At 35.3% G+C, this 14,357-nt stretch overlaps 1 protein-coding gene across 1 annotated transcript; it reads left to right on the top strand.

Annotated features, from left to right (window-relative positions):
* The first annotated feature begins 12,118 nt into the window (after positions 1-12,118).
* Positions 12,119-13,641, top strand: LOC145093813 (uncharacterized). The gene has a single exon (XM_079032071.1). It carries the CDS (start codon positions 12,274-12,276, stop codon positions 13,369-13,371), a length of 1,098 nt encoding a protein of 365 aa, XP_078888197.1. The 5' UTR covers positions 12,119-12,273; the 3' UTR covers positions 13,372-13,641.
* The last annotated feature ends 716 nt before the right edge of the window (positions 13,642-14,357 follow it).

Raw genomic sequence — 14,357 nt, 5'->3', positions numbered from 1 at the left:
CAAATTGCACACTCGACTTTAAAAATTCGTAACTTTCATATCCGAACTCCGTTTTCGACGTTCTTTATATCCACGCGTAGGCGGGAACGTACTCTACAACTTCCGTTTAGACTTCGTCGACTAATTTTGAATTTATTTTAAATTTTATATTTTTAACAGGCCGGGACAGGATTGGTCCGTAACAAATCCATAACTTCTTTATCCGACGTCCGTTTTCGTCTGTCTTTTTATCGTTACGCTACTATTAATGGGATCTTCGATTCTCGTTTAGGTTGTGTCGGCTAAAAACCGCTCAATCTAATATTCGAACTTCAGGTTGTACACTGCTGAACCGAAACTTCGAAAAATCATAACTTCCTCATACAAAGTCAGATTTGGGCGTTCTTTTTATGGACGCTCTCGGTTTATCGTATTCTACGACTTTCGTTTAGATCGCTAAGGCTAAAACTCACTCTATCGTAAATTCACTATTTACGCTTCCCGGTATCGTGTCAGTCCCCTCGCGAAACTTCGACGGGTCATAACTTTTTCGTTATAACTCGGATTTCGGCGTTCTTTATATCTCCGGAATCCTTGTTTCGACCACTACAACTTTATGTAAAGATATCAGGCTTATCTCACATTTTAATTTTGACGCTTATTTTTGTTCTTTATTTATTACACATTTATAAATAAGTAATAAGCATATAAATTCACATAATTCACATAATACTCAAATATTTCATCTTTATTATCTCAAAAAAGTGTTACAATAGTTGACCTAGACTATTACATTGTCTAAAAATGCTTAGCCCCGAAGCCCGGGCGTTACATGTCAACATATTGTGTTTGGTTAAGACTTTAATGCTATCTGTGTGAGTTAAAAGACTGGGGTATTCCAATCTGATGACTGAGTGTACCCGAGGGTAATTTGGTCTGATGACTGAGTGGGCCGCTATATATTGGTATTCCGGTCTGATGACTGAGTGGACCTGTTGTATATTGGCATTCCAATCTGATGTCTGATTGGGCCAGGGGTAATCCAACCTGATGGATATGGACTCGTGGGTATTCCAGTATGATTAATGATTGGACCCAACATGCTTGTTTGTATATGATTTGTGTATTATGTTCTGGTGCCAAGCCTGATTATGGGCATGGGCAAGGTGGGCACAAGAACGGGGCCCATTTTTTTAATACTATATTCAGCATCCCAATCCTCTAGTCGGTTGTTAGTCTAGACACGAATGTAGCAGAAGGCAACGATTATTCAACGTCTAAGCGTCCAGGTAGTCTCGATTAATCAATAAGGAAGCGGGAAATCACTCGATCCACTATACTCATTCGTCCACTCCTGTATACTGCAACTTTGCTAATCAAGTAACCGTCTAATCGATCATTCATGTATGATGTATTTATGTTATTAGATCAGAATTCAGAAATCAGAATGTTATCAGATTATAGTTTTCTAGTTCTCTCTAATTGACATGGATACGGTCATATGGATTTTGGGAAAGTTGAGACTAGTTTTATTTTCTATATATATGGTACCTAAACAAGTATTAGTGATGAAATTTGTTGTTCTTAATGCAGTGGAAGGACAAGGAAGGAAAGACTCCTCAAATATTGGCTTCAAACCTATATAGTGTAGCTAAAACCTTGATGGAATTAGGTTCCAATGTGAACTACTATCGTACATGTGTGTTGGTTTGCTCCCTGATGCATGATAAATAAGGTATTTTATTTGGTCTGTCAGTTGGCCATGGTAATTTCTCTCACTAATCGTAACAAATTTAATTTTAGTGGTCATTCTGCTCTTTACCATGCTTCTAAAAGATGCGTAAGCTATTGCTTTTACATGGTGGTGTGTGCTTTTTATTCAATGAGAACATTGCTACTATATTATTGGTTACTTTTTTAGGCCCCATCATAGTCAATGATATAACATAAAATGACAGTTATCTAGTGTGAATGGGACTAAACATAAAAAAGGATTTTGGACTCCAAAATTACCCAAGAAAGGTTGTCATGTTATTACTTATATGTAACCAATTGCTTGCAAAATATTTATCATCTCAATTTTCAGCTAGTGCCTTGCAAATAAATGTTGATGGTCAAACTGCACTTGATGTTGCAAGATTTAAATATAACAATGTTCGTGCAATTGAGGTACATACACATTTCTCATTCCTTTGGATATTACAAAGTTCTTATATGTGAAAGTGTAATGATCTTATATTAGGTTAAATGCAATTCTTTTAGAAACACATATGCTTATTCTCTGGTTGGCTGCGAGTGCCTTATATTGTGCCAAGGTTTGCTCAACCACTTCCAAGAAAAGTGTAAATATTTCATTTTAGTAGCAATAAATCTTTAATATATGACAATTGATAAGGGCCTTTTTTTCTACTCGTCCTGGGCATTTGAATCCTCAGGACCGTTCTTGGCTGGTACTTTGTGGAAACTCACTAAGCGTTGGCTTATAGTTTTAGTTTTGTTTCAAGTACTTCTGAGGACCATGGAAAGGCGAAGGCGTGACCGTACACATACTCGGTTTTTATGTTGATGGATCTTGGGAGACTCTGATTTGAATAATATTTTGAAAACTATGATTTCGTAAACCCTTTTTAAGTAATGGGTTGTTTTGAAAAGTTTAAATTTGTTATGATTTTTGAGATGTTACACAATCACTCCTGCAACAGCCTATTTCAGCCAACGGGCATATTTCATCCTAAGTGAATGTTATAGGCAAAATTCTAAGTCTTAAAACACCCATGCTATTGTCATGGACTTCCCCGTGGACTTTCATGCATACATAACAACAAGAGTTACAAAGACAACAAGCACATCTGACACCTAGTATCCTACATAGTATAGTGAGAATACTCACCTCACAAACGCAATCATCAACTAACAAGCTCATACAGTCTAAAAGAGGGTGCTACACACCTCCTAATGAACCATACAATGTAAACCCTTAGTCTACCTTCTAAAACTAGAAATATTACCAAAAGTCAATCAGATCAAAAAGTCAACGGTCAAAGTCAACCTCATTTGACCTCCACGTCGTGACCAATGTTTTAAAACCTGGGTCGACCCGACCGGTTCAACCGGTTGGACCGTGACCCGGGGTAGAAGGCGGGTCAATTGAGAACGGTTTTTTGTAAAAATATGGACCAGATCGAACCGGTCGGGTTTCCCTAAACCGCGGTTCGACCACTTATGTTGAACCGGTTAAAACCAGATTAACCCGTTTTAATAGGGTTTGGATAGTTGGATTCAAGTAGCGAACGTTAAAACAACGAGTCGTTTTTGGTTTCTTCAGTGTTTTTCAATGTTTAAACTTTGTGGACATCAAATTATTGGTTTTATATGTTTATGCATTATGCAGGAAAATAAAAATATATAAAAATAGAAAAAGATCATAAACTGGTTTGACCCGGCGGTTCAACCGGTTGAACCGCTTGACCCGTGAATCGGTCATCACATCGGGTCAACTAAAAACCCAGGTTTTAAAACATTGGTCATGGCCACCCATTGGCCATGTCGTGGCAGCTTCACGACAAAACAGTCGCGACCATACCATCCACCACGTCACGGCAACTATACAAAGACAACTTAATGGATTAAGCTCTCAATCTGTTATGCCTTTAGATCTAACTTTCCAAGATGCTTCTTGGGATCTTAATGGTCCATAAAAATCCAAAATTTATGGACATGCATGACCTATGCATGTCCTTCACCCAACTAGGTCAAAATATGAGAAAAATGACTTAAACCACATGCATGACTCTAAAAACTCAACCAACTTCTAGATCCAGAAGGTATTAAGCTTAAAGGACCTTGATGAGTCATAAAGTTGCAAACTTTATCTTATTGAACCACTCAAATCACAACTATCAACCCAAATATGCATAGAATTGAAGATCTACTAAGAAGGAACCATAAATATTAAGTCTTAAAGTCTTACAAATGGTCCAGAGAGCGATCCCAAAGATGGAGAGGAGTTTCTTGTTTGATCCTTGCATTATAATATTCTTCTTTTTCCTTTAAAGTGCACTAAAAACACCAAAATGAGCTCAAATCTTGTAAATAGGCTAAGGTTGATCAAGAATACTTTTGGAGGTGATGGAGTCTGAGGGTGGAGGAAACCCCATCCATCACTTCCTTTAAATAGGGCATTGAGCCCGGAAATTAGGGTTCTGAACATCTAACATCACCATGTCGTGGCCATTGCATGACCACGTCGTGGTATCTAAATGAAACATGCGTTTCATATAGAAATGTCACATCGTGGTGATCCATTCACCATGTTGTGGCCAATCAATTTTCTCAAAATTAACAATTGAAACTCATACTTGAAACCGGGCGTTACACTTGATATGTGATTGGATAACGATGACGAGATTGGCAAAAGGTTTGATATATATATAAGATCGAATGATAAGTCGGTGCGAAAGAATGGTGGGGTCCAAGGGGTAGAGCCCTGGTGGTGGCTATTGATTATGCCATTAATTTGTGATTTATTTAACTAATTTAGAAGACAGAAACCCTAATATGTCAATTATAAATACGGCTCCTCTATAGAGTCGTACGATGACCCTTCTCATCTCTCTCTATCCCTCTCTCTCTCTCTCTTTCTCTCTCACTCTCACTTTTTCTCTCTCTCTCTCTCTCTCTCTCTCTCTCTCTCTCTTCTATAATAAACTCATAATTTGTCTGGAAATTTGGCTTGTGTTTCTATGCCTAGATTCACAAGTGTCATTTTGGATTATCCTAGATTGGATTTCATATAATCCGTACATATGGTGGAAATAGCAGTTCGGAAAGCGACCTTACACAATCCATAAGAAATTTGGTTCTCCACAAATGCAATGAAAAGTACAATTTCATGTTGGAGAATTGGTGCTCAATGTAGACCTCATGGTAATTTTTGTTATCCTGGAAAATGTTTTGAAGACACTCCCATGCTTGTTTAGTAGTGGAGTCGAGAGCAAGGACTATTTAGAGAAGGTCATTGGAGATTGTGCATAATGCAATGAAAAGTACAATTGCGTCAAGACAGGACCATTGTTCTTTAGCGGTTGCAATGGTGGCAACGAGGATATTAGGGCGATGGTGGGTGGGGTGGATGGGATAATGTGGTCGATCGCTTGGTAAGCATGTCAGTAAATATCGAACAATTTGGATCATGAACTGTATTGACTTTTATGCATCTCTAAGGTGATTGGTATCATGTTTTGATGTTTAAAACTGTTACAACTAGGCGATGTTTGGTTTTGAATTCATAGAAGAAAGAAAGAGGGTTGTCATGTTAAGAGAAAACTAAGGAGAAATATGAAGAAACTATTGAAGAAGGAGATATAGACTTACGAAAGAAGCAACGAAGAAGATAAGGTTGGCTACTTGGGGAGGAAGAAACTCGTGGAGATGATTGAAGAGAGTTTGTATGATTGATGCTTTCATTAATCACCAAACAGTCCTATTTATACATGAGATATCTCTAGCTATAAGGAAAGTGTGGATAAATATAATTACAAGATAAATGTAACAAATAGAAATAATTAGTGATAAGATATATCACTAATACTTTCGTCCTTTTAACCCAACGATAGATGTGAGCATCGGGACCATGTATCCGTCTTTTGAAACTGGAACTGATTTGGAACCGTCAGTTATGGGAATGGAACGACTATTGTCTTTTAACCCATCAAATCAGGGATGAACTTTGAACATGGTACCATTTTTGGAACCAGAACAGTATGGGATTACCAGTTTTGGAATTGAAATCTTTATGATTAATTTTGATCCCGATTCATAAAGAGTTGGAACTGATTGGGATCCGTTCCAATTATCTTCTAATTATTTTTTAAAAACCATCAGGTAGATACCTAGGACCGTCCAATTTGATTTATATCTACCGATATGATCTTCATATATGCCTTTGAAGAAACCTTCCCAAAAAATCTCTTAATAGTTGTTCTTTTTCTTGCACAATGATTTAACATATTTAGTATGTTGTTACATATGAAAGTAGTCACATCTCAAATTTATAAAAAGAATTGATAATCCACAGTCCATCCCGGATTTATTATTTAAGTTGTCTATGAGGTTGTGAGACTTTGTGGTAAGTCTGATTTGTTCTTTTAATAGCGATAGTAGCCATTATTTGAAGTTAAACACACTCAAATTGGGTGATTTCAGATTCAAATCCGACAAGCTTAACCAATAAATGATCTTTCATTCAAAAGTTTCATCAACTTATAAAAGAAGGAAAATGAGCCTAACCGATCATCAAAGAGTTTCTGACATGCCGATATAACTTATTTTCTTTCTATTTTTAGAAGTAAGATTATGAGGTGTGTCTTAAAATATTCAGAAGAACATGGGTCAAATACTCAAATATCATAACAAAAAGTTATTAGATATTATTTAATTAAAATAAGAAACCAAACTGAGATATTATTTTGAAAGAAAATATATATAGTTTTCAACTCCACCTCAGAGGATCTTGTGTTATGTCCTCATCTCCCAGAATTTGCATGTTACTCCCTGTCACCTTTTGACTCTAGTTTCTAACTTCAACAGAGCAATCTGTCATTGTCTCAAGTATCTCCTTTTAAAAATTCACCCCTGTTTCCTGCATTATATTATAAAAGATTTCACATAGTTTGATAAGAAAAACTTTAAAGCTAACAAAATGAAAAATGGTAAAAGCGTTGTTATATTGTAATGTTAAACGTAAATAAATAAATTAAAGTTAATAATTTCAAAATTTTCTACTAGTTATATTCGGTACAAGTTTTTGTAGTTTTGTTGAAATTTAAAGTTACTAACCTAATTTATTTTTTACTCAGTGTTATTCTATTTTTATTTTTTTTAGTTTATGCTCCTTGCGCTTTATAATTACTTTTAATTATTTCAAAATAATAACTAGTTGCTACAGGTACCCATTTATATTTCATATATTAAAATCAAATGTTTGGCAAGTTTTATGAATTGACTATTGAGATAATATTAACGCTGATATTATTAAACATATTTGATATATGTTTACAAGTTATTTTCGTCACATGAGATTTAATGTGTTTGATTTAGATGTATAGCTTTTTATATGTTTGTACCTGAATTATTATTTTGATAGATGTAGGAATATATGACATTTATGAAAAAAAAAAAATTACTGGTATTACCTGTCTTGACACGTTACTCTTGATAGCAGGCCCATAGTGGGTCCCACATAGAAGGAGTGGACAAATTTGCCCTTGATCCAACATAGTGGTAAATGCAAAGACCCCATTTCCTATGACACCCATGATGTGGTGGTGGAGCATTGAGCATTCAATCAATACATAAGACGTTCTTTCGCCATCAACTATCACACCACCGCAAATGACTATTCCCCTCATTCAGAGAATCAAACTGAAACCATATCTTCTAATTAATCACACTATTATTCTCTCGTATAACTTTAATAAGATTTTCTAATTTTAGATAATGATTGATTCTTATGTTGAATATTAAGATATATCATTGTCTATCAACAAAGTCGATCTCAACATATATCACGTTAAATTCCAATATGTCGTACTACATGTGAGCTCGGTAGTGTAATCACATCCAAAGCCGAAATTTAGAGTTTGTAGGAAACGAGTATCGAACTGATAAGTATTATATGGTCCTGGTCTTGGGTACTAATTTCGTTCTAGTAGTGATTTTGTATGTGCAACGGCTCATGTTTAAGACTATAGAATGTTGGTGATTTTAGTGTCATCATGTTATTTTAAGTAACTGGAACTAACATGTGAGCTAAGGGGCTTCATAATTTGTACTCTAATATATGTATGGAGTAGTGCGGAGTGCACGCATGTATAAGATCGAATTAGAAGCCGGTTCAACGACTAGTCGAGGGTCTGGGGGCAGCGCCCCTAGCGGGATCCAAGGGGCAGAGCCCCTGGCTGGGGTCAAGGGGAAGCGCCCCAAAACCTCAACGAATTTTGCATGTGGGAACATAATGGAAAACTCAATTTCTTTAGGGTGATTATGGTAAAACTAACGAAACTCATTAGTTTTGGTAACCCTAATCCGGATTAATATTACTTGCTTCCAATGCAACTAATGACGGCCCAACCCTAATGAAACCCTAATCTTGTTTAATATATAAACGGCTCTTTTTATACAGAAGGGTGTTACGTTCTTTAGCTCTCGTTTTCATCACACATTCACAGAACCCTTTAGCATATTGGCTTACGTTTTTTGTGCCTAGAGACGTAAGTGCCTACTTGGATTTTCTTAGGCTGAATTTCTTGTAACCCAGACATAGGGTAGAAACATCAGTTCAGAAAGTGATATCACGATCCAAGTTGATATCCAAATCTCCACCACAAACCCTAATATTCCCTACATAGAACCCGGGGCTCAAGTACAACAAAACATGATTTTTTTTATTATTATAAGATGAAGTTATGACATAAAGAACATATGGCAAAGAGCATGCTTGACAAAACTAATTGATAGTGAGTAGCGTGTAGCTGGTAGCGTTTTGTCAAACGCTAAAAGTTAGAAGGTTAAAAAGCACCGTGTCTAGTAATTTATGTGTAGCTTTTGCAAAGCATGTTGTTGAATTGTACACTCTAGCTACAAGAGATGATTATATGCATTGCAATGATTTGGTGCCTTTCAAAGTTAATATTAAGGAAAATGACTTACAAGCTCAACGAAGTTTACAAACCATTCATAAAACTTCAATTATGTTTTATCTGTTTAAAAAAACCAAACGAACTTAAACTTTTGTCTAAAAAAACCCAACGAAGTTCCAAACCGTTCAAAAAAACTCAAATTATGTTTTGTTTGAGTTTGTTAGGTTTTTTTTTAACAGACAAAACATGATTGGAGTTATTTGAACGGTTTGGAAACTTCATTGGTCTAACAAATCATTTTCCCGATATGGGAATAAGCCACGTCATTTGTTTCTTTCATTTGACTTTCATAGAATTGAACAAAAGTTTAACTTAGTTGAGCTTTTTTAGACAAAAGGTTAAGTTCGTTGGGTTTTTTGAAACATACAAAATATGATTGAGGTTTTTCGAATGGTTTGGAAACTTCGTTGGGATCGTAAATCATTTTCCTTTAATATTATGTGGTGGAGAGTTGGCTTAAATCATTTACCAACTAAATGTTAGGGGGTTGAATCTAAATCTATCATGTGCTCCTAGTGCGATGCAGACATCGAGTTTATCGATCACTTATTTGCTTCTTGCACTAAATTAGTTGGTGGGACGTTCCAAATCCCAACTTTTCTTTTGCTAGATATTGGATTCTTTAGGAGGATCAACCTATTGAAGAAAGCGCACCTGATATACTTTCATACAGTCATTTTTTTGACTTTATGTGTTATGTGAGCTTTTCAAAATGCTTTTACTTTCGAATTACACAAAATCTAGAAAATATGTTTTATTTGATAGATTTGTCCTACAATCATTTTTATAGGGTTCACAAGATCAAACGTTAGCAGCCATACTGATGCGTCTTAAAAAGTAAAATCTCAATTAAAGTTATTTTTTTGTTGTAATTTTGTTTAGTTGCTTGCTAGTTTTAATATAATTGGTTAAGTTTCAAAAAGCTGTTACTATTTATTGATTATGAATAAGGGTTAATAACAAAAATAGGTTGGTTCATTTATGCTAAAGAACCAAATTATTTTTAGATAAAAGTTTTATTGCTACCATTATTGGTTTTTTGCTTTTATTTTTGAGTAAATCACACGAATGGTCCCTATGGTTTGGGGTAATTTGCACGCTTAGTCCCTAACTTATTTTTTTAACTCGGAAGGTCCCCACTGTTTGTTTTTGTTACACACTTGGTCCCTACAGTTTGTTTTTGTTACGCGCTTGGTCTCTATTTTACTTAAAAAGACTATTATTTAATTAGGGAAAAATTATGAGATAGGTAAGGTAAGATGAGGGGGGTGGGGTTGGAGTGTATTGTTTAAATAAATTAAAAAATCATGGCAAAATAATATTTTTAGGTAAGATATGGACCAAAAGCGTAACAAAAACAAACAGTAAGGACCTTCCGAGTTAAAATATTAAGTAAGGGACCGAACGTACAAATTACCCTAAACCATAGTGCTGATTTTTATCGAATGAATTACTATATCAAAATTTATACTCTTTTGTCCTATATAAATAGACAAATGTATCGATATATGTTGACAAATTTCTTTTTTTTTTAAAACAATTCGATTTTGGCTTTTATGATATAGTTTAAGCTTTTTTAGGTTGAAAATTTATATGATTTTAGTTTCTATGATTTAATTATATTTTTTTGGTTGAAAATCATTCGATTTAGGTTTTTTTCTGTTGAAAAAACAAACTGTAAAATTTGGTTTATATAAATAAGTATGGAAATGCAACTTTCATACAATCACATACACCTTTTCTATAATACAATCTAAAAAATATTAAGTTTTTTTTACTAAAACTAAATTATATAAACCAAAATCAAATGGTTTTTCTACCAAAAAAACTTATACTAAATCATAAAAATCAAAACCAAATGGTTTTAAAAAAAACAAACTTTACCGTTTAGCATCAACATATATCAATATAGTTGTCTGTTTATAGATAAAAAAATCATAAATTGATATATTAACAAAAAAAAAAATAATGGTTGGGATGGAACTTTTTAAAAACATTGGTGGTTTTTGTAGAACAAAAATTACGTGTTTGATCGGATTTTACACGTCATAGTGGTTGCTATAGAACATTTATCCAAAGATTGATGGTATTTTTACAACAAAATAAAATTGTATGATTAAACCCGAAAACATGTCACAATATAATGAATCCACATAAATTTATTTATTGATCGGATTACTATTTGTCTTTATTTACTGAAATGATGATTCTATCAAACCAGTTTGTGTCTTTTATTGTATGCTACGTTTGATTAATTATGATAAACCCTCGTATAGTTATTCATTGTTCAAATTGAATTGTTATTTTTATCGAATGGAGTAATTTTATTAAAACACTAGCTAAGTACTAGTTAAGTAAACATATTGGAAATAGGCAAGCATGGTTGCATAATCAATCAGCCCTATTCATCTTACGGTTTTTGCATTACTGATCTAGATCAAAAAATTAAAATTGGGAACAATCTTATCAGAAAGCCCTACCTTCTCCAACTTGATTGTTTCAAAACAAAGTGCTATTTTGCAAAATTCAAAAGGACCCAAAAAGTAGTGAGAATGACTACATCTAAACATTTTCTTTGATGTGTATTTAACTTAACATTGTCCACTTAATTGATCAAATCCACAAACATAATATGAGAATGAAAAGCTAAATCCCACCACCTTCCTACTTGATTATAGTACCAAATGTTTGGGTCATGAGAAGCTCGCTTAACCATCTTATTCTTGATTGGATGGAAACTCATACACGAGCAACCTGCAGTTTATCATTATTTACTTTTGGTGTTAAAATAAAACTTTAAAACAAACATAGTTTCGAACTTTGAAAATCATCAAAATTTTAAGATCATATTTTTAATCTTCATCAGAAAATATTTATAGTTTGAAATTAAGTCGAATTTATCAAATTTGGGGTGTTTGGGATTACTTTTTGATGTTAAAATTCTTTTTACAAAAATGATTTTTTTGCTAGGGACTTTTTCCAAAAAATAGTCTTTAAAATGTGTTTGTATTTGTTTTTAGAGTAAAATCTTTTCATGTTAAAAACTCCCAAAAGTCAGAAAAAGATAGGATTTTATGACTTTTGAAACACTAACTTTTTCATCTATATAAAAAATTATTTTAAAAGATTTTTTGCATTTATCCAAAGATCTTTTAATTATTTTTTAACTTTTTAAATAAATTAAAAGACAAAAATTATTTTAAAAACAATCCAAATACACCTTTATACCCGTATTACTGGACTTAATACCCGCCACGTGTTTTGGCTCTAGCCTTCCTTATTTCGTTAAAAATTAAAATCATATCTCAATCTCGATATTCGTCTTATCCTCTACCCACGTTGACCTGTTTACCCCTTAAGTCCTTAACTACTCCGCGCACGTGAGGGGCAAATCCGTCAATTCACTTCTCCACCATTACTATATTAACCCCATCCCGCCCTTACTCTCTTCACCTCCACTTAAAACCTGGTATTCTTAGTTCCAGACTTCCAGTACATGCACGTCGTCGTTTTGTCACGTCAAAGCTAAAACAACCAAACAACACATAGTGCATTGTGAAAGTGTGTGGGTGTGAAAAAAATAGAGAGTGAAAAAATGGGTAGCTTCCGGTGGTGGTTTACAGCTGTTTTGGTACTCGCCGTCAGTGTAACGGTGAATGCCTGCCCGCCGTCAGATAGGGCAGCTTTGTTGGCCTTCAAAGCTGCTTTACACGAACCTTATTTGGGCATTTTCGACTCGTGGAAGGGCAACGACTGTTGTAGCAAATGGTACGGCGTTACTTGCGACCCGACTACTAAACGGGTTGCGGATATAGCGCTTCGTGGAGAGTCCGAGGATCCGATTTTTCAGAAGGCGAAGCGGACCGGGTACATGACCGGTTCAGTCTCGCCGGAATTATGTAAGTTGGAGAGGTTATCGAATGTAGTTATCGCCGATTGGAAGGGTATTTCCGGTACTATACCTTCCTGCATTACCACTTTGCCGTTCCTCCGTCACCTAGATCTCGTCGGAAACCAAATCTCCGGCGAAATCCCTTCCGATATCGGCAAACTCAGCCTTCTGACGGTTTTAAACCTGGCGGATAACAAAATCACTGGAAGGATCCCGAGGTCGATTGCAAATCTAACTTCGTTGATGCATTTGGACCTACGAAACAACTTGATCTCAGGAACTATACCGATCAACATCGGTAAGCTGAGGATGCTCAGTCGTGCTTTGCTTAGCAACAACCAGATCTCCGGACAGATTCCGAACACCATTTCCTACATCTATCGTCTCTCAGATCTCGATCTCTCGTTAAACCGGATCTCTGGACCGATTCCTGAAGCGCTTGGAAAAATGAAGGTGCTGGCGACGTTGAATCTCGATGGAAACATGATTTCCGGTCAATTACCAACGTCGTTGATGAACTCTGGCATTAGCATTCTGAACCTTAGCAAAAACGGCATTGAAGGAAGCATCCCGAACGCATTCGGACCTAGATCTTACTTCATGGTGATGGATTTATCGTATAATAACCTGAAAGGTCCAATTCCGGAATCGATAGCATCAGCGTCGTATGTCGGACATCTTGATCTGAGCCATAACCATCTGTGTGGGGCGATTCCGGCGGGTTCGTGGTTCGACCACCTTGAAGCGTCGTCGTTTACTTACAATGATTGTCTGTGTGGAAAGCCTCTTAGGGCTTGTTAATTGAATTTGTTAGATTAATTTATTTACTCGTCGGTCGCCGTTCAAAGGATACAAATGTCGCCGGAGATTTGTTTCAGTTCGGCAAGTTTGAGCAGTTGGTTTTTACAGTGTCGGTGTTTCTTCACAGGTAATGATGTATTAGTATGTAATTTCTAATCTGGTTAATTGTGTATTTATGGATTGTGGAGAATTTATATAGCGTGGGAGAGGTTCATGGTAGTTACTATGGACCGCTTCTTTGAATGAATACTTCACATGCTGTTATTATTAGTGTTTTTTTTTCTGATTCTGAATTTCTGATCTTTTTATTAATTATATACCTTATACTTATAAATAATATCTTTGTCTGTTCGTCAATTAAAAACTGATTTTGCCACCTCTGTAACTTGTCGTGCACGTGAATGTCATGTGAATTTTAACGAACCTCGTGCCATAAAAACCAGTTTCATAGTGCTTCAACCAATAATGTTTTTCATGGTCTGTTTAACTATTAAATATATATCGGATTATCTTTAAATATTAATAAAAGAAAACTTTTAATTCACCGATGAAACAATTAGGATTTTTAATTGAATTTCAATCCTAATTTTTCTACCTTTAAATCTTTTTGATCATGTCACCTTGACCAAAATATACACGTACGTCCGGTCATAACTTACGATCTTACCTTCTACATGTTGAAAACCCTAATCTCCTCTACACACCAATAGTGTCGTCAAACCACATCTCTTATTTCTCTTCCCTTTATATGTTGAGTCTCCGGCAACCATTTGTAACCACCACCCTCCGTACGTTGTCGCTACAACCTACAAGAAGGTAACCTACCATCCATTCCCCATTAACCTTCACATGCTTACCTAAAACTTCTTCCCTCTCCCTGTAAAACACTAGCCGGAGTCATTGTTGTTGAGGACATGCTCCCTTCCCTTAACCTATAGACGATATGTACCACCATTCAAGAATCAAATGAACTCTTGTTATCGAAA

This window comes from Lactuca serriola, chromosome 1 (assembly GCF_051521515.1).
Source record: "Lactuca serriola cultivar US96UC23 chromosome 1, Lser_US96UC23_V15, whole genome shotgun sequence".
Taxonomy (NCBI): domain Eukaryota; kingdom Viridiplantae; phylum Streptophyta; class Magnoliopsida; order Asterales; family Asteraceae; genus Lactuca; species Lactuca serriola.
This window is presented reverse-complemented; position numbering and strand designations above follow the sequence as displayed.

What these genes read in the sequence shown, in the direction of transcription:
- LOC145093813 (XM_079032071.1), top strand. Translation starts at nt 12,274, where the DNA reads ATGGGTAGCTTCCGGTGGTGGTTTACAGCTGTTTTGGTACTCGCCGTC.